Consider the following 23,172-nt stretch of genomic DNA (forward strand, 5'->3'; position numbering starts at 1 on the left):
CTGGGCCCGGCGCCCTCGGCGTCTCAGTCCTGGGTGTCCTGGGTGTCGAGTTGCTGACAGCCTTTGTGCAACCGTCGGTGGCGGGCCTTGCCAAGCCGAGTCCTCGGGAGCCCTCCCGGCTGCGGAGCGGTTCTGCTTGTAGCTCCTAAACGGTCCTGGTTATTTGCGGATTCCGCGCGGGCAAGTTCTGCAGCTCGAAGGTTACCTGTAACAGAACAAACAGGGTGCGTGCAGGGCCGTCCACGGACACCCCTCACCGCGGGGAGATGGGCCGTCGCAAGTGCACGCTCCCAGCGGAGATCCAACCAGCTGTGGCCCTGCTGCCCCGTTTCAGCTCATACCTTAGACAAGTGTCCTCACGGCCTATTTAGTGGTTGTCGCCTTTTTGCGTTTTCCTGGTGATTTCTGCTGCTGAGAGAGGCCCCCAGCAGGGAGCTGCGCTGCCGTGCGCTGTCGGGCCTTCCAGGTCGAGTGGTAAACACACGAGTTTATGTGCGGGTCAGTGGACAGCATGTGCCCGGGGCTCCAGCAGCCTGGCGCGTGTCCCCCCAGAGTGTCTCCCCAGAGCAGAGGCGCCGCGTCTGCAGGGACTCGATGGGTTAGGACCGCTGTGCTTCACGGGACGTGACGACCTCCCGTTTCTTCCTGTCCTGCCATCAGAACTGCATGGTGATGGCAGAGCAGAACCAGGTGTGGGTCGGCTCGGAGGACTCGGTCATCTACATCATCAACATCCACAGCATGTCCTGCAACAAGCAGCTCACCGACCACCGCTCCAGTGTCACGGACCTGGTTGCTCAGAACGGAACACCCAGGTATGGCCGGGCTGTGCCGGGAGAAGGGGCCACTCGGTCCCGGGTGGGTCGGGGGCCCTAGCGGGACGTCGCCGTGGGCGCCTGCGGACAGGGCCAGGTCTGCGTGAGCCAAGTCAGGGGATGTTCCTGTTCGTTCTGGTCCCGAGCACAGGTCTGTCCCGTAGGCCAGCTCCGGGGAAGGCCTGGTGCTCAGTGGCAGGTGGCACATGGCCTTCCTCGCCTGTTCTTGGTGTCCGTGCTCCGCCCGAGACCTGTGGCTTCAGACACCTCACTCCCGTGGTGTCTCCACACGGTGCTTCCTGTGTTCAGACTTCCTTCCTGTAAGGACACCGGTCATGTGGGTTAGGGTCTCCCTGTGCACGTGAACTTGGGCGCCCCCGTGGAGGCCTCCTCCCAATCCTGAGGGCCTAGAGGGGGAGGGCTCCAGCATACCTTTTTGGGGGCTGCGGTTCAGTCCATAGGCATGTTTGCTTCCTTCCCCGTCTTCACTGTACGAGGAACGTCCGCTCAAAGGCAGGCAACCGGTCTGTTCTGCTCTCTGCTGTGTGTCCCAAGTCAGGACAGGGCCTGACACCCGGGAGGTGCCCAGGGGAGACATGAGAATGAAGAGGGTCCCCTCCTTCGGTGAAGGGGGCAGAGGCTCAGCGAGCATATGACCCGTGCAGGTCGCCAACTTCACGCAGGCAGCCCGGCCTGGGGCGCGGGTCCCCCGGCTCCACTGTCCCCTCCGTCAACCCTGCCCGCCACCTCATCGCCGGGGTTTGGGGGTGCCGTCGTCTGCAGTCGGGCCTGGCTCAGAACATAAGGCGCTAACCTGAAAGTTAACCCCACCCTGGGTAGCGCCCACCCCCTCCTGCAGCCATGGGCGGCCCACAGGGCACTGATGGTGACCTTAGGCGGGGATGGCGCCCGGCTGGGCCTCGCCCTGGGTCGGGGCTCGATTCAGCCCCACGGCCCTGTTACGGTTCTGCACAGACGGCGGCGGACGCTGAGGGGCAAGGCCAGGCATCCCCGGGACACCGTCTTCTCCTGCCGGGTTGGTCTTGTCGGATCCACGTGCTCTCTGGCGGCACGGATCGCCTTTCTTGGGCGTCACTTATCATCCCTGCTGTGGCTTTTTCTGTCGCAGCAGCGTCATGCTCGTCTGGGTTAAGGTGTTTCCAAGCCCGACTCACACTTGTCTGTTTGCACCACCAGCAAGGTGTACTCGTGCAGCGCGGATGGGACGGTCCTGGCGTGGAACGTGAGCACCCTGCGTGTGACCAGCAGGTTCCAGCTGCCGGGCGGCGGGCTCTCGTCCATCAGCCTGCATGACGGCTGCCTGTGGTGCTGTAAGTCCCGGCCCTCGTGTCCACCTGGGCCCCGCTCTCGGCAGAGGAGGCTCCCTGGGAGCTGGTGGCCCGTTCCCTCCGCTGAGCGCGTTCCCAGCCTTCCAGCCCCTGCTGTGCTCACTGGCTCCCACTCCCCTCCTGTGTTCAGCTCCCTGGGGCTCCCCTCTTCCAGGGCTCCCCTCCTCCACGGCCTCCTGTGCTTGCTGGGCCCTGTTGGGAGCGTGAACCTGGCCCTCATGCTCCCGGGAATCATCGTGCCCCTTCCAGCCACGGCCCTGTAACAGGGTGTGCGGCCCACATCCCCCCAGCGGCGTGCAGGTGGGGCAGGGCCGCGTCACCACGGGCCCCAGGCCAGGCATTTGCCCGGGGTGTGACAGGAGGCGTGGAGGCTATGCCTGGTGGCGCACGTCCTGCGTCTCTGAGCCTCCCAGGGCGCGAGCGTGGCCCGCACTGTGACTCTTCCCCGGACATGCCAGACACCAGGGGGATGGTCGCGAAGGCAGGGTTTTCAACTGGAAGCGTATTTTACCCATGGCCAGGTGCACAGTCGTGGGCGTTTGTTGAGGGTGACAAGGTGCACGCCACATAACCAGCTACCGACCCAGACATGGCACGTCTCCATCTCAGCAGAAGGCTGTACCCGTCAGGGGCTGGGGTTGGGGGGAGCTGCCCATTCCCAAACCTTCCCTGCATGGACCCCGCGGCAGGGGCCCTTGGTGTTCAGGGAGCCCCTGATGTTGCCTGCAGCTTGCTCCTGCTGCGGCGGACTCAGAGCTCGTGGTCTGTGATCATCCGGGGGTTAACCCCGTGTTTACCCTGAGACACAGATTCTCCTCCGAAGCTGCTGCACTGTTTCACCAAAACCTGTTCTGGTTTTAGCCATCAGCGCCCTGGTGGCCGTGTGCGGTGGCATCGCATGGTGGCCTGGAGGCCGTCCCGTCCCCGTGTCTGCAGAAATGTCTGTGGGTCGGTCTGCTCAACCCCCTCTAGCACCGTTACGACAGGTGTGGGCACGAGCCCACCGTCCTTACCTCCTTCTCCCTCCCACCTGTCCTCCTGTTAGTCTAGAAGGCAGGAGAGAATCTTCTAAAGATGTTACTCATTTATTCATGTGAGACACAGAGAGAGGCAGAGACACAGGCAGAGGGAGAAGCAGGCTCCTTCCAGGGAGCCTGACGTGAGACTCAATCCCAGGACCCCGAGGTCATGCCCTGGGCCAAAGGCAGATCCTCAACCGCTGAGCCACCCAGGGGCCCCACTCCTAGTATTTCTGTCATCCATTTTTCCTTTGTGTCTTCTGGGATTTTCATTATATATATACGTACGTGTGTGTGTACATATAAATGCACATGTATTTATTCTAGAATTATGTAGTATTATAAACACATAATAATATGATATTCAAATATATACAGGAGGCTATTTGATACTGTCCCAGAGATCTCAGGCATGGCTAGAATTTTTCCTCCTCCTCCTCCTCTGCTTCACCTGGGTGAAGACCCTTCCTTCCTTCCTTCCTGTGTCCTGTCTGTGGCTGAACCTGTCCAGATTTTCATTTCAGCCCGAGAATTTCCGATTTCTCTCCTGCATTCTTCATGTCCACCATCCTCTCCGCATCTTCCTGTAACTTTTTTAACTTACTCGTAGTTTTGGTCTAAAGCCCTTCTCTGCGGGGTCCTGGCTCATCTGTGGGTCTGCTTGTGTGCACTGCTCTTTCTGTCGGGCTTTAGTCATTCCCTCACGTTTGACACGACGGAGTTTATTGTGTCCGGGGTGTTGTTGATGACACAGGAAGGAGAGACTGATCATGTCCTTCTGTAAAGACCGTTAGGGCTCGTTCTAGATGGTCATTACATGACTTACTGGCCAGTCGTTTTAACCCTGTGCAGAGGCTTGGTTTTAGGCTTTTGTGGGGTAAATACACTTCACTTGTGACCTTAGTCTTGGAGCACGTAACACCTGGTTCTGGCTGTAATCCTCACCCTTCAGGAACACGTGGGCTTTATACGAAGCCTCTCTGGCTTGGGGAGCCACAACTCTGCTTTCTACTCTTTATACACTTTGGGAGTCAGACTAGGATCTGAGAATTCATACGTGCATTTGTGGGCTCCCTCATTTTGGGGTATTTCCTCTTTCCAGCCGCGTTGGCAGCCCCACACCGTACCCTCAAGCAGGGGGGACTGACTGAAGCATCAGAGAACCAGGGGCGCCCTCGGGGAAGCCCTCGGAGTGTGTGCAGGTTGTGAGTTTACCTCTCTCCTTTCACGGACCACGTGCCTCAGGCTTGGTCTCGAGGGGCGGTCAGGCTGTCAGGTGTGTGTGTCCGGCGGGATGGTGCCCGTTGCATACAGTGAGGGAGAGGACAGAGCACAGAACCCTGTTTATTTTCTAAGTTAACTTCATACACTGAGTAGTCTCCTATTTAACAACCATGAGAAAAGTGGGGTTTCTCCAGAAAACCGAGAGCAGGTACCCAAGAAGTGTTGTCAGGAATCTCTTTCTGAACGAGAGCAACAAATGGAAACCCTGGTCCTTGGTCAGATGTCCCCAGCGCAGAGGCGGGGACCAGGTCAGGTCTCAGAGCAAGACGTCTGTGCACAGAGGCAGGGCCTGACTGAGGGGCTGCGACCTCCCGCTCTGGTCCAACAGCTGCCTCAGTCCTCCGTGTCTTCCCTCGGGCGCCCCGTGCCTGCGTGCGGGTCACCTTCCAGGAGGGAGCCCCCCCCACCAGGCCCACACCCCAGGGCCCAGGCTGCGGCCTTCAGGTGGCTGCATGCAGGTTCAAATCCAGGCTTTGTCGCCGGATGGCTGGTCCCTTGGAGTCGGTCTTTGAAAAGTGAGATAGACTATGGGCCTTCCCCGCGGGCTCCCTAACGGCCGCGAGAGGCAAAGGGCTGTCGTCCTCAGAGGGCCGCACGTGGGGCACCGTGGCCCTGCTCCGCAGCTCCCGCCCTCGAGCCCTGCCCTGTCCCGCGTCCCCTCCTGCCGGAGCCACCTCCGGGAGCTGCATGTCGGGTGTGCTGAGGAGGGTCCCAGGGCAGGACACTCTCTCCAGAGCAGCCCGTGTATCCTGAACCAGTGGCAGCATTGCAAGGGCCTCACCAGTTCGCCCAAGTGGACAAAGGCATACCTGGCCGGCAGCTGTCACAGTCCAGGACTGAAACCCCAGCGGCCGCGGGCAAGGGGCCCCTGTGGCGTGGCCGGGGGCCAGAGGGGGACCTGCAGGCCGCTCACCCGCCGCAGGAAGCCGGAGCGGCAGGTTCTGACTGGTGTCTCCCCAGGTCCCCCGGTCAGAGCCGCCCTCTGCATCCGGCTGGCGCTCCCAGAGGTGGGCCTGCGCCCTCCCGGCCCCTCCTGTCTCCCCAATGCCAGCACACGGGGTGGTTCAGCTGGGGGCAGGGGGCCCGTGCAGTGAACGCAGGAGGGAGACAGCCCCGCACACCCGGCCCGGGCCTGAGCGTGCTCCTGGTCCGCCCCGCGCAGCCTGTCCCCACACCTGCAGCCCCGGCACCATGGCGACTTTTAGTTCACAACGAGACGTTTTCTTAGAGGGATTCAGAGAAAACAGAAGCGCTGAGGGGCATGTGGCATGGTCGCCTTCATCCCCGACGGGGGAGGACTGGCTGTGGCTTCGGGGAGACGAGATCCCAAACTGGGCAAGACGGTCCCCCGGGCCCTCGCCGGGTCCGCGGTAGGGCTGCAGGTGGTGGCCCCCGTCAGGGGCGAGGGTGGGGCTGACGGTCACCAAGGTTGCTGGGAGCGCTGGGCCAGCGCTGGCACAGGACAACGGCTCCAGCTGCTTCGTCCCTGTGCCCGGGCGTCCCCGTCCCCCATGCTGGCTCCTTCCGTCTACAGGCACGGGGACCAGTATCGTGGCCGTGATGACCAGCGGGCTCCTTTGTCAAGAACTGAAGGTCGGCGAGAACTTCAAGGAGATGAGCACGTCCTTCGTGGGTTTCCAGCTCCTCCCCGAGGTACCTGTCCCGGCAGCACCGTCCGAGCCAGCTCGGGTGCCGTGGCCGCCAGCAGCCTCACGGTGACTTGTGTTTCAGCAGGACCAGCTCTGGGTGGCGTGCGCCGGACTGGCCAGCATCTACATCTGGAGCCTGGCAGACCTGACGCAGCCCCCTCACCGGGTCCCCCTTCAGGACTGCTCCGAGGTCAGCTGCATGATCAGAGTGAAGCAGCAGGTAAGGCGAGCACCCCCAGCTTTCCCAAGCGCACCTCCAGGGGCCTCCCTTCCCCACCACCCTCGTTTGTCCTTGGCAGATCTGGGTAGGCGGCACCGGCCTGTCCCAGGGCCTGGCCAGAGGGAAAATCTACGTGATCGATGCCGAGAGGAAGACGGTGGCCAAGGAGCTGGTGGCCCACATAGACAGGGTGACAACGCTCTGCTCGGCGGAGGACAGATACGTGCTGAGCGGGTCGGGCGGGGGCGAGGGGAAGATCGCCATCTGGAAGGTCGAGTAAACGGGCAGATGGGCCGAGTGGGGCTGTGCTCTACGAGCCCCGCCCTCCTGCCCCCCAACCCGTGCTCCCCCAAAAGGTGGGCCGGGGAGCCAGTCGGGGCCCCCGGGGGGGTGGGGCGGTGTGGCTGCATGGCTCTCTACTGTCCCGGTTGAACTGTATCCACAGCGTTTCGGGCTGGTGCTTCACAGGGAGGCAGTGGGGTCAGGTTGCTGTGAAGTTGCGGTGCGTGCTGTCTAGAACCTTCCGGAGCCCACGAGCAGGGGCCAGCACCAGGGCAGGGAACGGTTTAACCAAAGCACCACGTATGACCTGCCAGCCTCAGGCAGCTGGTTTGCGTTTCCTCTACTCCTTCATTCAGCACAAGTAGAGTAAGCGTCGGGTTTAGGGGCGACCCACAGCCTTAAGCTGACCTCGTTCCCAGCAAAGCTGTGAGAGGAGGTGTGTTTAAATGACCACTTTGTGCTTGAACACATCCCTGCCTCCTCTCGCTGTGCCCATGCCGAGCAGGGGCCCGCGGAGGGGACAGAGGGGACAGGGCTGGGCTAGCTGAGGCAAGCTCTGTGTTTTTTTTTTTTTTTTTTTCCTTTAATGACAAGTTTTTATGATGAAGAAACCCAGGGAGACTTTCCTACCAAAGATCACAGTTTCATCTGTAGTTCCACCTAAAATAGCAGAATGTATAATCGAGTGTTCTAGAAGTCACTGCCGCTCACAGGGACGCATTTCCACCGTCCACAGCTTGTGTGCACCGTGTGTCTCCATAGATGGTGCTGTATTATTGAACTGAAGACGATCCTACTTGCTAAAGTAAATATTTGAAAAAAAAAAAAAAAGAAAAAGAAAGAACCTCTTACACATTTTTACTACGATATTGAGATTCACTCCCTCGGTGTCCAGCGAGGAAGGCTTTGGCATAGTTCCCGGATGTGGAGGGAGCATCTGCCTCACAGCAGCGTGTGCGGGCCTGCGGCCTGTCCCCGAAGGACCCAGCAGAGCTCAGCCGCACGGGGGCGGCTGCCGGAACACAGACGCCGCACCAGACCTCACTCACCCCGAGACAGGGCCGAGCTTCAGTAGCACCTGGAACCCCCAGATAAAAGCTTCGACCAGACCTTGGTCTGCACCTGCAAGGTCCAGATCACCGACCCAGATGTTGGGGTGTTCTGGGGGTGCGGTGCCGGGGACAGCCAGATGGCCTGAGGTGCCTACAGAGGAGAGGGCGTGTCCCTGACTTCCAGGAGGAGGACTCAGCCGCAGCAAAGGACAGACGTTGAATTCTGCTTTTGTAAACACATGAACAACTACAGTCAATCCTGTCAAAAATACTCATAAATTATTTAATGTCAGTCCACACATAACCAGGTATTTTCACCTCATCAATAATAAACTCCTTTGTTTATTAAACGCTGTCCTGTCTCTTACTTTACCCACATTAACGGGAGGGAGAGCTGCAGAATAACATTCTGGGTTTGCTCTTGATGCCCTCTCAGCACCCATCGAGTTATTTTAATGCGCACTTTTCGTTCCCTTTATTCGTGGTGATTATTTCCAAGGTCTTACTTGACAGTGATAGAGTGGCCAGCGGGGGTGGTTAGAATGGAAAGGGCGCTTTATGCCTTTGGTGTTTCCTCTGTGCTTTGAAGAGGTTCCGTGATGAACGATTTGTCACGGGAAAGCCCCAGATGAGCTGGAACTCATTAGACAGACGGTGCCTTCCCTGCCTTGGCTTCAGAAACCTGGATTAAGTTGGTACAGAAAAAAAAAAAGCGTTTATCTTGAACGAGAAGCCAATCTACTTTAATATGATTTCAGCTCTCTGGCTGTATTTCAAACAAGAGACGAGAAAGCGTGCTTTGGGGTGCGGGCTCGGCTCTCAACACCAATCCAGAGCTCACCCCGCTCCTGTTACTGCGGAAGTCGCACAGATGATCGCCTGGTACCATCTTTAGGATTTGCTTTCTGAAGATGTGAACGCATCAGCTGCTCTCAGAGGACAACCTTGCAATCAGATGTGATTGTTGCATCTGAATTAAAAGTGCATGGCTTCTATTTCTAGAAGATTCCTTAGGAAGATAAAGGGGCACTTTCTCTGCATGGCTGGGGAGGGCATGGATAGAAAGCCAGGCAGTTGCCCCGCTGCCTCTGCTGCCTGGAATTGTTTGGATTTCGTGCAGCAGCGCCATGGGATCGCCTGGAGGGGAGAGGCTCAGACACTCGGAAACTAGTTTCTCACTGTGCTGCTACTGCTCAGCTCTAGGGCGACCCCGAGCATGCACAGGACTCCAGAGCTCTGGGTTTCTGTGCCGTGGAACAGAGGTGGCCCGAGGCCCAAGGACTGGGACCCTGGTCCAGGCCTCGCCCGTGAAGCCCTGGGCTGGGCTGGTGACTAAGAAGGGCCCTCGACTGCTGGGCCCAGGAACAGCCCAGAGAGTAGGCCGGCCAGGCTGCTTTGCGGGGCGCTCGTGAACATACTCAGAGCCTGTAAACTCGTGACCGTGGCTGCAGTGCCCTCGGAAAGGCAAGTCTGAGTCCTGACCCCGGAGCCTGTGGTGTGGCCCCGGAGTTCTGGAGAGGAGGTCATCCTGGGTGAGGGTGGGCCCTAAACGCAATGACAAGTGTCCTGAGAAGACGCAGACATACACATCTACAGGAGACGCACTTTACGTACACCAACCCCAGGGGTGAAATAAGCACACCATGCCATCGGCGCTGTCACTGTTTGGGTCGGACAAAGCAGACCCCGACTCAAGGCACTGACAGGTGTGAGTCACACTAAAGAGGCAAGTCAGTTCCTAGTGAGACTGTTGTTAATTCACAAGACGTAATAATCCTCTACGGATATGTGCTTAATAGACATTCAAGGTACATGAAGCCAGCAGGGTAGAGCTGTAGGAGGAAACACAAGCCTACGCTGGTCGTTGGGAGATTTTCACACCCTTGTCTCAGTAACTGATAGAAGCAGTAAACAAAAACCAATGACATAGAAGGTTCAACACCATCCACCAGCGTGACCGGGCGTCACAGAACGTTACAGCCCACAGCAGGACACCCCTTCTTTCCACGTGTCCGTGGGGTGTACATCAAGCCAGATTGTGTGCTGGCCCATAAAATGAGTGTGAACAGACTACACCAAACTTAAATCAGCAATAATTACCTCAAAATCCCCAAGTAAAAATGTTGGAAATTAAACATTACTTCTAAATAACGTATAGGTCAAATAAAAATATCAAAAAGGAAATTGTGAACTAGAAAATTTGTGGGATGTAGTTTAAAGCAGTGATTAGAAGAAAAGTTATTGCTTTAAATGCCTCTATTAGAAGAAGGGTTTAAAATTAAACTTCCGTCATAAGAATACAAGAAAATAAAAGCATATTTAGGGGCAGCCTGGGTGGCGCAGCAGTTTGGCACTGCCTTCAGCCCACAGCATGATCCTGGAGACCTGGGATCCGGTCCCATGTCGGGCTCCCTGCATGGAGCCTGCTTCTCCCTCTGCCTGTGTCTCTGCCTCTCTCTGTGTGTGTCTCTCATGAATAAATAAATAAAATCTTTAAAAATAAAAAAGTATATTTAATCCAAAATATGTAAAGGAGGAAAATAATAAAGATAGGACCAAAATCAATGAAATGGAAAGCAATCAAAGCCGAAAGTTGGTTCTGTAAAGTAATTGGTAAACTCTAGTAAAAACAATCAAGAGAAAGGGGCCGAACACAAATTACCAATATCAGAAACAGAAAGGCTGAAATCTAGACACCAAAACAGCAGGTGGACAAATTCATGGCAATAAATTTGATGAAATGTACAGTTTTCTTGGGAAACAACTTTATGAAACCAATGCAAGAAGAAATAGAAAATCTTGGGGATCCCTGAGTGGCTCAGCGGTTTAGCGCCACCTTCAGCTCAGGGTGTGATCCCAGGGTCCTGGGATCGAGTCCCACCTTGGGCTCCCTGCATGGAGCCTGCTTCTCCCTCTGTCTGTGTCTTTGCCTCTCTCTCTGTGTGTCTCATGAATAAATAAATAAAATCTTAAAAAAAAAAAAAAAAAAGAAAAGAAATAGAAAGTCTTACAGTTCTACATCTGTCAAGGAAACTGACTTTAGTCAAAAACCTTCCCACACAAACCCCAGGGCCCTGTGGACTGCATTACTGAGTTCTAACAAACTCTTGGGGATGGATTATGAGAATCATAGAAGTCTTTCAGGAGTATAGAGCTCACTTCCTGAAGCCTTTCGGAGATGGGCATGATGCTGTCCTAAAATCTGACCAAGATCTTACAGGATAATAAAATTACACATTGGTTCCCTTTGTGAACATAGATGCAAAATTCCTGACCAAAGTATTAGCCAATTGAATCCCACAACATTTTAAAAGGATAAGACTGTGGCCCTGTGGGGCTTGTCCCAGGAATGCAAGGTTAATTAACATTTGAAAATCAACCTGCAAATTCCACTTATTAACAGAATAAAGGAGAAAAGCCACAGTAGTTACCTCCACAGATGCAGGAAAAAAACAATAAAATAATCGTTCAAGATAAATATCCTGACAAACTGAGAAGGGAGCTTCCTCACACTGACACAGAGCACCTCCAGGAACCCACAGTCCTGGTGCACGGCACCCTGGCTGCTCCCCCCTGGGGCGGGAACAGGGCGGGCACGCTCACATTCACCCCCTACCCCCCCACTCAAGACCACGCTACAGGTCCTGGCCACGGCACGAAGGCAACAATAAATAATGAAAAGATTGAACTAGAAGGACAAACTACCTTTATTCACTCCAGCATTACTGATTACATAAATCCTAAAGAATCTATTTATTTAAGGAAGTACCAGAGCAAGCACATTCAGCAAGATTGTGGGATACAAGGTCAATATAGGATAATCATTGCATTTCTATATTTTAACAGGAAACAATTGGAAAGTGTAACAATAGGACTCAGGAGCAGTAAAAGCATATCAAAGAGAAATACATTTAATGAAAAAGATGTGCTAGACCTGTACACTGAGAACTCAGAAACACCGCTGAGGGAAACTTTGAAAGGCCTAATGAAAAAATATACTATGTTTATGGATTAGATGAAATATTATAAAGATGTTAGTTCTCAGCAAGTCAACCCAGTAGATTCAATATAATTCTAAATCGAATCCCAATGTGATTTTTGTTTAAATTTTATTTATTCATTCATGAGAGACACAGAGAGACAGAGACACAGGCAGAGGGAGAAGCAGGCTCCCTGCAGGGAGCCCGATGTGGGAACCCTGGGGTCACGGCCTGGGCCGGAGGTGGCACTAAACTGCTGAGCCACCCAGGGGTCCCCAATCATACCTCTTCTTATCCTGTTCCTGACTCCTCTCCTCTTTTGTTCTTTAGTGCCAATTTCAGTAAGCTATTTTTGTAAATTATTTCCAGGTAAGACAGAAAAAGTAGTACCAAAAATAACCCAGGAATAGGTTTGTGGAAAGGTGTTTCCTTTTAAAAACTGGTCTTTGGTTATAGTGTAAGAATTACTGTGGCAACTGATGATAATTTTTAAGCCAAAAGTGTTGTATTTTTCAGCCAAATGTTTCAGATTACTTGATAATTACCCAAATATATGGAAAACTAGATCAGTAACTCAACGATTTAAAAAATTAAAAATCAAACACTAGCATAGCCTTCAAAGTACTGATTTAATGCCTATCACATTAGGAGCCCGATGCGGGACCCGGGATCACACCCTGAGCTGAAGGCAGATGTTCAACCGCTGAGCCACCCAGGGGTCCCCCAAACAATTTAAAAATATGTATGTCGGGCAGCCCTGGTGGCGCAGCGGTTTAGCACTGCCTACAGCCCGGGGTGTGATCCTGGAGACCCGGGATCGAGTCCCACGTCGGGCTCCCTGCACGGAGCCTGCTTCTCTCTCTGCCTGTGTCTCTGCCTCTCTCTCGCTCTCTCTGAATGAATAAATAAATAAATCTTAAAAAAAAAAAGTATGTTGACAGTGTGATAGGCACTCACGCACACATGCACATATACATGGAAATGCAGAGTTGAATAGTCAAGATAACCTTGGAAAAGATCAAAGCTAGAGAACGGACACTATGTGATTTAAAGCTTCCCCCCAGAGCTTCAATGATTAGGAAGGTAAGAGCATGGGATGCGGCATAAATAGATCAATGGAACAGAATGTAGGATCTAGATACATAAGCATATAGTCAGCTGGGATTCAACAAAGATTCCAGGACAATTCAGTAAGGAAATTTTTTTTCAACAGATAGTGCTGCAACAACTGGACCAATATATGGAAAAAGGAAGAAGCTCAACCTTAATCTCACTTCAAAAAATTTAATTCAAGGTGGTTCACCTAGATGTAAAGTTACAAGTTCTAGAAACAAGCGTAGAATATCTTTGCAACCTTGGTACAGATAACAATGTCCTAAAGAGAACACAATAATAGCTAAGTAGGAAAAAAATTGATAAATTGGACCTCACTAAAATACATTAAGAAAGTAAAAAACAAAACAAAACAAGAAAAACCTGGGAGTAAATATTTACAGTGCTGTACCTGACAAAGACTTATACCCATGACATATAAAGAGCTTCCACAAATCAATACAAACAGCTCGATTAAAAAATGGGCAAAGGATACTTTTCCGATGAAGATATATGGATGGCCAATTTGAAAAGATGCTTAAAATAGTCATTTAGGAAAGACATTAAGCCACCATGAAATACCATCTGATCGTCACTAGAATGGCTAATATTAAAGGCTCACAATAGTGAACATAGGTGAGGATATGAAACCAATGGAATGGACCGACCAAGACAGCAGTCGCCCACTGCTGGATAAAAGCAGCATAACCACTTTGGGAGAACTGCTTGCCAGTTACTTAATTCCACTTCGTGGTTGTTATTTTTTTTTTTTTTAAGATTTATTTATTTTAGAGGGAGAGAGAGACAACCCTAAGCAGACTCCCCACTGAAGGGGGATCCCCATGTGAGGCTCAATCTCACGACCCTGAGATCATGACCTGACCCGAAATCAGGAGTGGGATGCTTAACCGACTGAGCACCCCGCCCCCCGGCGTCCCCCACACCTCGTTTATCACCTGAGAGGAATGAAAACCGAGCATCTTAATTTGTAATAACCGTGTATTGGCAACACCATCATCCAGAGAGCAGATGTGGCGCGTCCTCACAGTGGAGTCCTCGCTCCACATCAGTGAGAAGAGACTGGCTGGCCACGCACACAGCAGTGTGCACAACTCAGAGGCAGTGAGCTGAGTGAAAGCAGCCAGGCGGGAAGGCCACAGACTCTGTTTCCACTCATATTTAGTCCCAAACAGACAAAAACCAATCCATGGTGACCAAGTTCATACCAGTGGTTGCCCAATATCTAATCAACATAAATGTAGGATGGGATTGAATCGGAAGGCCTCAAGGGGAGACCTTCTGGAGTGAAGATGTTCTACACAGACTGTGTGAGGAGGGTGCATATGTCAAAACCCAGAGACGTGTACACTGCCTGTCTCCATATGTAAATTCACCTCAATTAAAAACCAGAACAACAACAACAAAAAATCACTACAGATCCAACAGCTGTTGAAAAAGATAATAAAGGAATATTTTGAACTTGATGCCAATAAAGTTGACATCTGGCTGGAACGGAAACACTATTTGAAAGGCACAAACTATCAAAGCTCATTCCAGAAGAAACAGCCTCAACAGCCTCATTTCTATTCAAGAGACAACCCATGGTTTAGAACCTTTGCATAAAGACAATTTCACAAAGAATTCACCAGTGGGGATGTCTGGGTGGCTCCGTCGGGTGAGCGCCCAGCTCCTGATTTTGATCTCAGGGTCAGGGGACGGCCCACGTTGGGCTCACGCTGTGCCTGGAGCCTGCTTGGGATTCTCTCCCTCCCTCTGCTCTGTGCCCTTCCCCCCTCAACTCGCTGGTTCTCTAAAATTCATAAGTAAATCTTTAAAAAAAAATTCACTGATGAAATCTTCTAAACATACAAGGAAAAAGCATAAGTTATACAGTAATTTTTTTTCCTAAAAGTTAGGAGTGAATGCTTCCCTATCTCATTTTTTGATACCAATAGTACCTTGCGACCAACGCCAGACATTACCAAGGAAAAACAAAACAATACGATACCATTTCCCTTCATAAACATAAACACTAAAATCTTTAACGGCGATGGGATGGGCTTCCCTCCCGGAGCCTCACTTTCCTCCAGGCAGGGATGGGACATGTGCGACACCCCAAAACCCCCTCCACAGGGAACCTCGCCGCCCCCCCCCCCAGCAAAGGTACCCTGTGAGCATTTCAGATCGGTTCCTCTTCAGCCTGATTGTCGGGTTTCCATCGTTCCAGGATCCCTCCCCTCTTGTCCGAGGGCGTGTGTGTGTGTGTGTGTGTGTGTGTGTGTGTGTGTTTCCTATCATTTCTAAGGACCTGGAATAGAACACCGTGTGTCCACCTTCTGGTACCTCTCAGAGTAGTTTCCCGATCTAAGAATTATAATACAGTCTCCTTCTCTCCATTTTGTTGGAAGAACCAAGTAACACAATGATGTAAAAGAACCAGTGGAAGCAAATAAAAGACGGGTAATTACCACCAGTGCGTTCTCCAGACTGAGCTACAGGCCAGAGGCGGGAGCTCTCCTGAAGAGTTTAACTGTTTTACAAATAAATTGTTTTTGCCCACCTATGTCCTACCTGAGGTGTCCCACCCTTCCCAGGAAAATCCTAAGGTTCATCACCCAGAAAAATTAAATTAGTGCTGCATTTTTAGAAAGATAGATGAGATCTACACAGTAGACAGATACAAACTTCGCTAACAGAAACAGAAAAACCCCCAACAAAAAGCCTCTGTCCATCTTGTTGAAAGGACGTAGGAGACCTCTACCTGCGAATACAGTGATCACATATTTTGGGGCGCCAGGGTGGCTCAGTTGGTGAAGCAGCTGCCTTCGGGTCAGGTCACGGTCCCAGGGTCCTGGCATCGAGCCCCACATCGGGCTCCCTGCTCCTCGGGGGGAGTCCACTTCTCCCTCTGCTCATGTTCTCTCTCAAATAAATAAAATCTCCAAAAAAAAGTATTTTGCTAAACATGCAGATTGCAAGCCCATCCATGTGCAGTTCCGTTTTTGTAAAACAAAACAAAACAAAAACAAACAAAAAAACACGTGGTTTCTGTGTCAGCCCGGGGGGAGAGGGGAGAGGGTCTAGCAGGCTGGGGCCCCTAGTTTGCTGCCCCACCCCCACCCGGCCGGTGGCACCTGCCCCCCAGGTGAGCTGAGCCCAGGTGAGGCTGGTGGAGGGCAGGCGGGCGGCAGGGGGCGCTGTGGCTCCGAGGCCGCAGAAGGTGCCCACAGGGCTCCCACCCCCCTCTGCTGCCGTGGGCTCCTCCCTCCACCCCGTTCCGCCCCTCACCACCCCCACACCCTGTGCCCCAGGGCCAGTGGATCCTCCAAACTCCAAAACGAGCAGCCCTCCCCATTCCGAGGTCACCAGCCCGTGGCCCCCACCAACCCCCCCCCCCCCCCCCCCCCGGCCTCCTCCGGACTTCCTCCAGTCCCCGGGTGGTAGCAGCTTCCGCCTCCAGGGCCCCTCCAGCCCGATGCCCTCGATGCCCTCGCACCCTCGCACCCCGGGCCTCAGGCTGCAGCTGCTTTACGTGCATGGCCAGAGGTGCGGCCCCGCCTCTGAGCAGCTCCCCCTCTGCGGCCACCCCGGGCCAGGGGGGCAGGGGGACAGGCTACCGGCTGGGCGTCACCTCCCACACCCCGACCCGCTCAGCCTGGCTGAGCTCCCACCTGGGCACCGGGAGGTGGGCAGAGCGTGACCTCGGCACCCTGGGCCGGGGGCGTCGGGAGGGGCCTCGCTGAAGGTGGCCTGTGCTGGTTCCAACACGGCCGGGAAGAGGGGACTAAGGGCTGCAGGGTGGGGAGGGGGGTCTGGGGGGACCACAGGAGCCCCTGCCAGTCGGCAGCCGCCCTCCCCCACCCCACCCACCCAGGCCGCCCCAGCCCAGCACAGGAAGGCACAGGGAGGGGCCTGGGGGGAAGTGACTCAGACACACCCACGTGGTCACCTGGTAGGGAAAGGTTTATTAAGATTTAACCACAGACTTACAGCAAAACAGACCCAGGGAGGCCCTGGGGGGAGGCCAGGTTGGCCTCGGAGGAAGGGACAGAAATGCAGCAGACATGCAGGCAAGGTCACCTGGGAAACCACAGAACCACGGGCTCTGCGGACACAGACACCAGGCTGCTTTTCACCACCTAATAAAAAAAGTTAATGTGCGATATTACTCTTCTTTATAGTCCCTTCTCCTCATAAAACATTATGTGTTTAACACACACTTATATCGTTGCTAAAATCAGCAAGAGCTATTATACTGCCCCAACTTAATAAGTTGATAGAAAAAAGTTGTCCTGTGGCCAGTTCACAATGGAACTAAATAGCGTTGTTCCGAGATGCCTGGGGAGTCTGGTAACAAGAGGCATTTCCAACAAATGGGTCCTTCTGCCCCCGAGAGCGCGTCTCAGTCCACAGCACGAGGGGGGGTGGCCCTGGCAGCCCGGGGGAGGGAGCACCAGGCCACCCCGAGGTCACAGCGGAGCGGCCCAGCTCGGGGCTCAGGCCGGGATGGCGGCGGCTGGCTTCGGTGAGGAGGTAACGGGCGGCTTTCCAGCTGGGCCCCCAAACGTGACGAGTGTCCAGCGCTGTGCCGATGGGACCCACCTGGCCAAGCGCCCCACGGAGGGGCCTCCAGGGCAGCCCCAGGCCCCGAGGCAGGCAGGCGGATGCTGGGCCTGCAGAGCAGCTGCTTGTGGATGCACGAGGATGGCAGGGGGGGTTCCAGCAGCTACGGGGCCCTGCTTCCCCCCCTCCCCGCCGGAGGTGGGCAGAGCTCCGAGGAGGGCGGGTGGGGGAAAGGAACGTTTGGTGGGTCTTCTCCAACGCGGGTTTGGGTCTCCAACCGGACCCAAACCCGGTGTGAACTGGTTGTGTTTTACCACCTTGCCCTGCCCCTTAGCCCGCTCTCGGCTTCTCTCCACATCCTGCTGCCTGCGGCCCAGCACACAGGCTCCACTTTGGGGATGGGGGGGGGGGGGGGGCGCGTGTCAGGGACCTGCTTCCCCACACTTTGGTACCTCAGACACTCATGTGAGCACCTGAGGGGGGCGCTGGTCACCCTGCCTCCCTGCCTGCGCCTGGCCTGGTCTTCCCGAGGGCTCCAGGAACCCAAGGCTGGGTGTCAGGGGCAGTGCGCAGCGGCCGCCTCGCTCAGCAGGTGTGAAGCTGCTGCTGAGCCTCCTGCCCCCACTGCCACCGCACGGTCACGACGGCCCTCGGCCAACACATCAGGGGCTAAGGGGCGCAGAGTGGGGGCCTGGCCTGACGCGGACAGCACCCCACCTCCTCCCCACACGCAGTCTCCAGCACAACCCAGACTTCAACTGCATGTGTTTGGGTCATTTCTTTGCCAGATTCTTTACTTTGCTGACTTATGGGGAACAAAAGGGCAAATCAGACCAACGTTAGCCTATTTTGGTGACAAGCCCATTTAATGCTACACAGCCATGCACCCAACAGCATGCCCACTGGCCGTGCTCCCAGCCCACTGAGCTGTGCCCACAAAGCCCAAGGCCACCCAGGGGCCTGTCAGTCACCAGGCTGCACACGAATGGCCCTGGGACCGTCTGCTGCGTCCCCACTGAGCTACAGCGTTGGGAACCCCACCTGAGCCACAGACAACAACCACCTTGTGCAAACAGCCAGCTCCTCCTCGCACCTCTTAAGACACAGGTGAAGACACTCAAGGGTCTCGAGTCAGTGCGACCTTGAACAATCCTGAAATCCCCTCGCTGCAAGGGAGGGCAGAGGCGCACCTCCGCGCTCGCACCCGGACCAAGAGCCCAAGGCGGCAGCTGCGGACGACTCTGACCCCAACCACAAGGCACCTCCCCCTCCTCGCAGGTCTGCACACTGACCAGGCCCACAGAGTAAGAAAGAGCGGTCGTCAGCATCCACCGGGCTGCATGCCCTGCAAACACCTGCACAGCCACCGGCGTCTGCAGCCCCGCCCCGGGCTGCTTTCAGGGTGCAGGGTGTCGTGACCCTAAGGGCCTCACAGTGTCCTCCGGGGGCCTTGTCGTTTCAGATCACGGGGAAGCGTGAGGCTGGGGCTGCAAGGGCTGACACACATCTTTGGTGGTGGTCCCGCTGGAAGCCCCTCACGCCAGCCTGGGCCCCGCGCGTCCCGCACACACAGCTGTCGGGCTCCAGGTCTGGGGGCACCGGGCACAGAAGGCGGCTGCCCGGGGAGCCACGGCCCTCCTGCTGGAGGCCTGTGTTCGGTTCACATCATATCTCAATTCGGGACTGATCCACCCCTGCCCCAAATCCTCTACTCTCCTGCCACCCCCTTTCCTGGTGACCCCAGCAGGGCAGGCTGCGACCTGGAGGACCCAACCCAACTAGGGTCCCGGGAACCAAAGTGGAAGGACCCAGGGTCACAAAGCCATCAGGCGGACGGGCCGCACTGGATCCGGGGCCTGCCAAGGGGGCCCGGCCCGGCTGGCACAGGAGGCTGGGGCTTTGCACGGAGGCCAGCAGCGCTTCCAGCAGCAGGAGGACTGTCCCTGTCCGAGCTCGACATTCCCTAGGCCGCCTCACGGTCAACACACAGAAAACGCTTGCGTCCTGGCGCCAGTTCTCGGAGGTCCCGGGCTCCTGAGTGCAAGGGGGGCCGCTGTGGGCAGGCACTACTGCTCCTTGGACACGAAACACAACCTGCCCAGTGCCACCAGCGGCTGGGGGACACGGCGCGACCAGAGGCCGGCCAAGTACGCTAGACAGCCAGTCCTTTGAATACACAGAAAATTCAAGTAATTTATTTAAAAACTGCTTAGTCTCATCTTGAAATATATATACATATATATATTACATATATGTGTATATATTTGCTTTAGAATGATCATATTGCAGCATGATTGTTCATGCATCTTAAAGTTCTTTATTTAAAAAAAAAAAAGAAACAACTTGAGGCAGCGAAGTTATACCATCGTCTGTGTCCAGGTGACATCAGGAAGCTTGGACTGACCATTCCAAAAGAAAAGCAGAAACTGCTCAGTTATAGAGACTGTGGTTTTGAAGAGCATTCCCACGCAGCTGCAGCATCTCGTGACTGTGCTTCCCCAAAGTCCGAGTTTCGCTTAGACGCTGAAAGCAGAAACGCTGCAGAGTCCTCCGGGGAGCGGACCTTCCTTGGGTCCCAGACACTTGCTTCACTTTGCCACTGCTCGGACTCCAGCGTCGAGCGGGGTGAGCAGGCGACGAGGTCAGAAGAGGTCAGAGAAGTCCCGGTGCGTGGAGTCCCCACGCGCCGGGGCGAGTCCCACACACCCGAGGTAGGCCTGGCAGCAGAACCCAGGGGGCAAGGCCGCGCCTGGGCTCTGCCCTCATGATTTCCCCAACAAATGGTTTAAACACGAGTCAAAGTGCAACAAAGGAGTCGACGACCTCTCCAGGGAGCTCCGGACGAAAACGACGGGGTCGGGGGGCCGGGGATGGACGTGTGCGCACCTGCTGGGGCCCACCTGCTGGCGGGGCACTGCCCCCGCGGGGCACGCTCAGATCGCCCTCTCCTGCCCAGGGGGTCCCTGTCACCACGCCCCCCGCTGCCCCCCACCGCTGCCCAGAGGCAGGCCTGCCCCACGCGCCATCTGTCAGAATCTGAGGAAAAGACGTGATGCTGTTTTCTTCTAAGAAAACCAGTTTTGAGAGAAAAAATTTTTTCTAAAATAAGTAAAGAAAAATACTCTCCAATAACTGCAGCACCAACAGAACGTGAGGACACCTGACAGCACGACCCGACCGTGCGGGCGTCCGGAGAGGTGACGGAAGGGCTCAGTCACGGTCTACACGCTGCTGTCCGCGGGACGCACGCGGGGCACACGCAGCAACGACAGCACATACTTTCGTGTTTGGTTATGACCTTGGGAAATGAACATCTTACTTTTCTCTAAATTGCTTGTCTCGATTGTAAATCTGGCTTATAATTTTAAAACATGCAGAATAATACACCTGCAGAATACAAGTTGAAATTAGAAGATCTTTTTCAATTAAAAAAAATATTTCAAATGATTTTTTAATCGTGGAAAAAGTAATTAGTGTGGTGTTTTTGCCTAGTGGCTCAGCCCTACCCTACAGCTACTGCATCCCCACCGTGTTGTGAAGAACTCTGGTTTGTGCTGCCACCAAAGCCAATAGTGACCAACCCGCCCGCCACCCGTGCCCCCCCGGCCACCCCCCCTGGAATGTGTGTGCACCGGGGTGAGGCTCAGACCATCGACTCTGTCTCCACCAGCCCCTGCAGGCCTTCCTTCCGGGACAGCGTCAGGACGGTGGGCTTCTCGCCGCCATCCCCGTCACCCGTCGGCTGGGAAGACAGGCCTCTCTGCTCCTCCTTGGCCTCTTCCGACACCTCTGGGTAGATCACCAGGAATGTGGCTGTCAGGAAGCCCAAGAAGGAGCCCACGGAGGCCACCATGGGGATGACGCGCACGGTCCCAACGGCGTCCACCACGCCCCCAAGGGCAGACGCCACCAGGATCTGGGAGATGTACACCTGGCAGGAGAGGATGGCGCAGTCTATGCCAAAGCCACGCTTGGAGCTCCCGGGGCTGTGGTGCACGTACTGCAAGAGAAGAGAGCACAAGAGTGAGGGCTGTGAGGGCAAGTTAAACCATCGGTCAACATTCCCGTGGTTTGAATATTAGCTCAGAAGTCTGGAAACAAAACTTGCCTTCCACTCAGCTGCTTGGCGACCACTCAGCCTGTCTCCCCGACCCCGTCCCACTTCTATTCAACATTGTATTGGAGACTCTGGCCATTGCAATAAGGCAAGGAAAATAAATAAAATGTATTAAGGATTGGAAAAGAAAAAAATAAATCTCATTATACACGGATGATGGGATTGTGTATGACGTCCAAAAGAATCTACAGATATGCTCTAAGAATTAACAGAAGAGTATGCCACGTTTATGGGTAGAGAGGCTCAAGACTACAAAGTTTTTTAACTCTCCCCAAATTGATCTATATAATCAGTGCATTTTCAATTAAAAAGCCCAGAAACTGATCTAACATTTAGATAGAAAAGTAAAAGGTCAAGAATACCCAAGACAATCTTACAGAAGAACAAAGCTGAAGGACGTACAGCATCAGGTTTTGAGTCTTATTACAAAACAGTGGAACGCTTGTCTGAGGACAGACTGGCCGGCCAGTGGAAGAGAGTACCGAGGGACCGGAAACACCACCCCCACGCGGGCACCCAACTCCGACAGGGCCCGCACCGCAGTGCAGCCGGGGACCTCGTGGCCCTTAACAGTGAGTGGCACTGGGTCACGCAGCTACCCGTCCATGGGAAAACGATAAAGTCACGCTCTTCTACCTCAAACCACACACACGCACAATGTATCCCAGGTGGACTGCAAGCGCGCACAGGACAAGGCGCCACCCAATGCCACCGCCAGCAGAATGGAGCAATAAACTGTGGCCATACGGTGAAATACGAAAGGGAATGAAGAACCGCCCTCTGCAAGCACAGGAGGGAAGCACAGGCGTGAAGTCAAAGCAGACACATTCCAATCACATAAGGTTCAAACATTGGCAAGATGACTACACGGAGCTAGAGCTTAGTACCAGCACCACTCTTCTATGGTTTCTTGGCCTGCATTAATTTCTCGTTCGTTTGTGAAAAATCCGCTAAGCTGTTCCTTTATAGTTTGGGTACTTTCCTGTAGTCGTGTTATACTTTAACTGGAAGGCTTGTTGAGAAATAATGCTTCTATTTTGGTTTTCATTAGTTTGGTGTTTGGTAGGCACCTAATCACACAGGATTTACTTTGCTTCTGTAATTGCACAGAGAAGATTAAACATAGTTTAGGTTTAGGAAGAAAGAAATACGAGCTTTCTCGTGTTCCTTTACTCCTAGGGTCTGTGTTGGAAGCTTGAGAACCACGGTCTACACCTGCACTGTGGCTGCTGAGCACTTGGCAAGGTGGCCGGTCTGAGTTGAGAGGTACCGCGGGTGTGAAATACCCACAGCATTTCAAGGCTTGGACACATCAATCAATAGTTTGTACTGAGCGTGTGTTGAAATAATGGTATTTTGAATGTGCTGCAATAAGCAGAATATGCCATTAAAGGGATTTTATGGGTCTATACCCCTATTTAAAGGTAGCTACTCAAAAGCGTAGCCTGACCTAGATAGATGGCCCATGATCTATTGGACAGGACAGTGCTGGTCGCGCTCCCCTCATTGGAGGCCTGTGAGGGGATATCAAGGGGCAGCCAGCCCCCCGGGCACCCAAACAAAATCCCTAAGATGCAACTGAAGCGTCCAGGCAGGTGCCAGAGGGCAGGGGTGCCAGCTGCCAGGCCACGGAAGGAGCAGGGCCTTTGGAGGCAGGAAACCCGTGCCTTGGACTGACCCGGGCAGGCGGCTCTGTTGGTCCCTTCAGAACCAAAGACCTAGGGGGGTGGTCTGCACCCCAGGTGTCCCC

At 54.3% G+C, this 23,172-nt stretch overlaps 2 protein-coding genes across 16 annotated transcripts in view; one reads left to right on the forward strand and one right to left on the reverse strand.

The window, feature by feature from the left end:
- Window positions 1-8,020, forward strand: part of DENND3 (DENN domain containing 3) — a 50,095-nt gene extending 42,075 nt beyond the window's left edge. For 2 of the 4 annotated variants that reach the window (XM_077847427.1, XM_077847429.1), the window contains exons 19-23: window positions 661-815; window positions 2,013-2,146; window positions 6,002-6,120; window positions 6,199-6,336; window positions 6,416-8,020. In XM_077847427.1, the coding sequence (XP_077703553.1) occupies window positions 661-815; window positions 2,013-2,146; window positions 6,002-6,120; window positions 6,199-6,336; window positions 6,416-6,616 (747 nt within the window). In that variant the 3' untranslated portion in view covers window positions 6,617-8,020. The remainder of the gene's footprint in view (window positions 1-660; window positions 816-2,012; window positions 2,147-6,001; window positions 6,121-6,198; window positions 6,337-6,415) is intronic. The other 2 variants (XR_013351962.1, XM_077847428.1) reach the window with 2 other exon arrangements.
- A 12,702-nt stretch (window positions 8,021-20,722) lies between these two features.
- SLC45A4 (solute carrier family 45 member 4) overlaps window positions 20,723-23,172 on the reverse strand; it is a 77,984-nt gene continuing 75,534 nt past the window's right edge. For 11 of the 12 annotated variants that reach the window (XM_077847433.1, XM_077847434.1, XM_077847432.1 and 8 more), the window contains one exon: window positions 20,723-21,305. In XM_077847433.1, the coding sequence (XP_077703559.1) occupies window positions 20,949-21,305 (357 nt within the window). In that variant the 3' untranslated portion in view covers window positions 20,723-20,948. Of the gene's footprint in view, window positions 21,306-21,413; window positions 21,494-23,172 lie in introns of all 12 variants that reach the window. The other variant, XR_013351963.1, reaches the window with a different exon arrangement.

The sequence above is a fragment of the Canis aureus genome, chromosome 14 (genome assembly GCF_053574225.1).
Source record: "Canis aureus isolate CA01 chromosome 14, VMU_Caureus_v.1.0, whole genome shotgun sequence".
Classification (NCBI taxonomy): domain Eukaryota; kingdom Metazoa; phylum Chordata; class Mammalia; order Carnivora; family Canidae; genus Canis; species Canis aureus.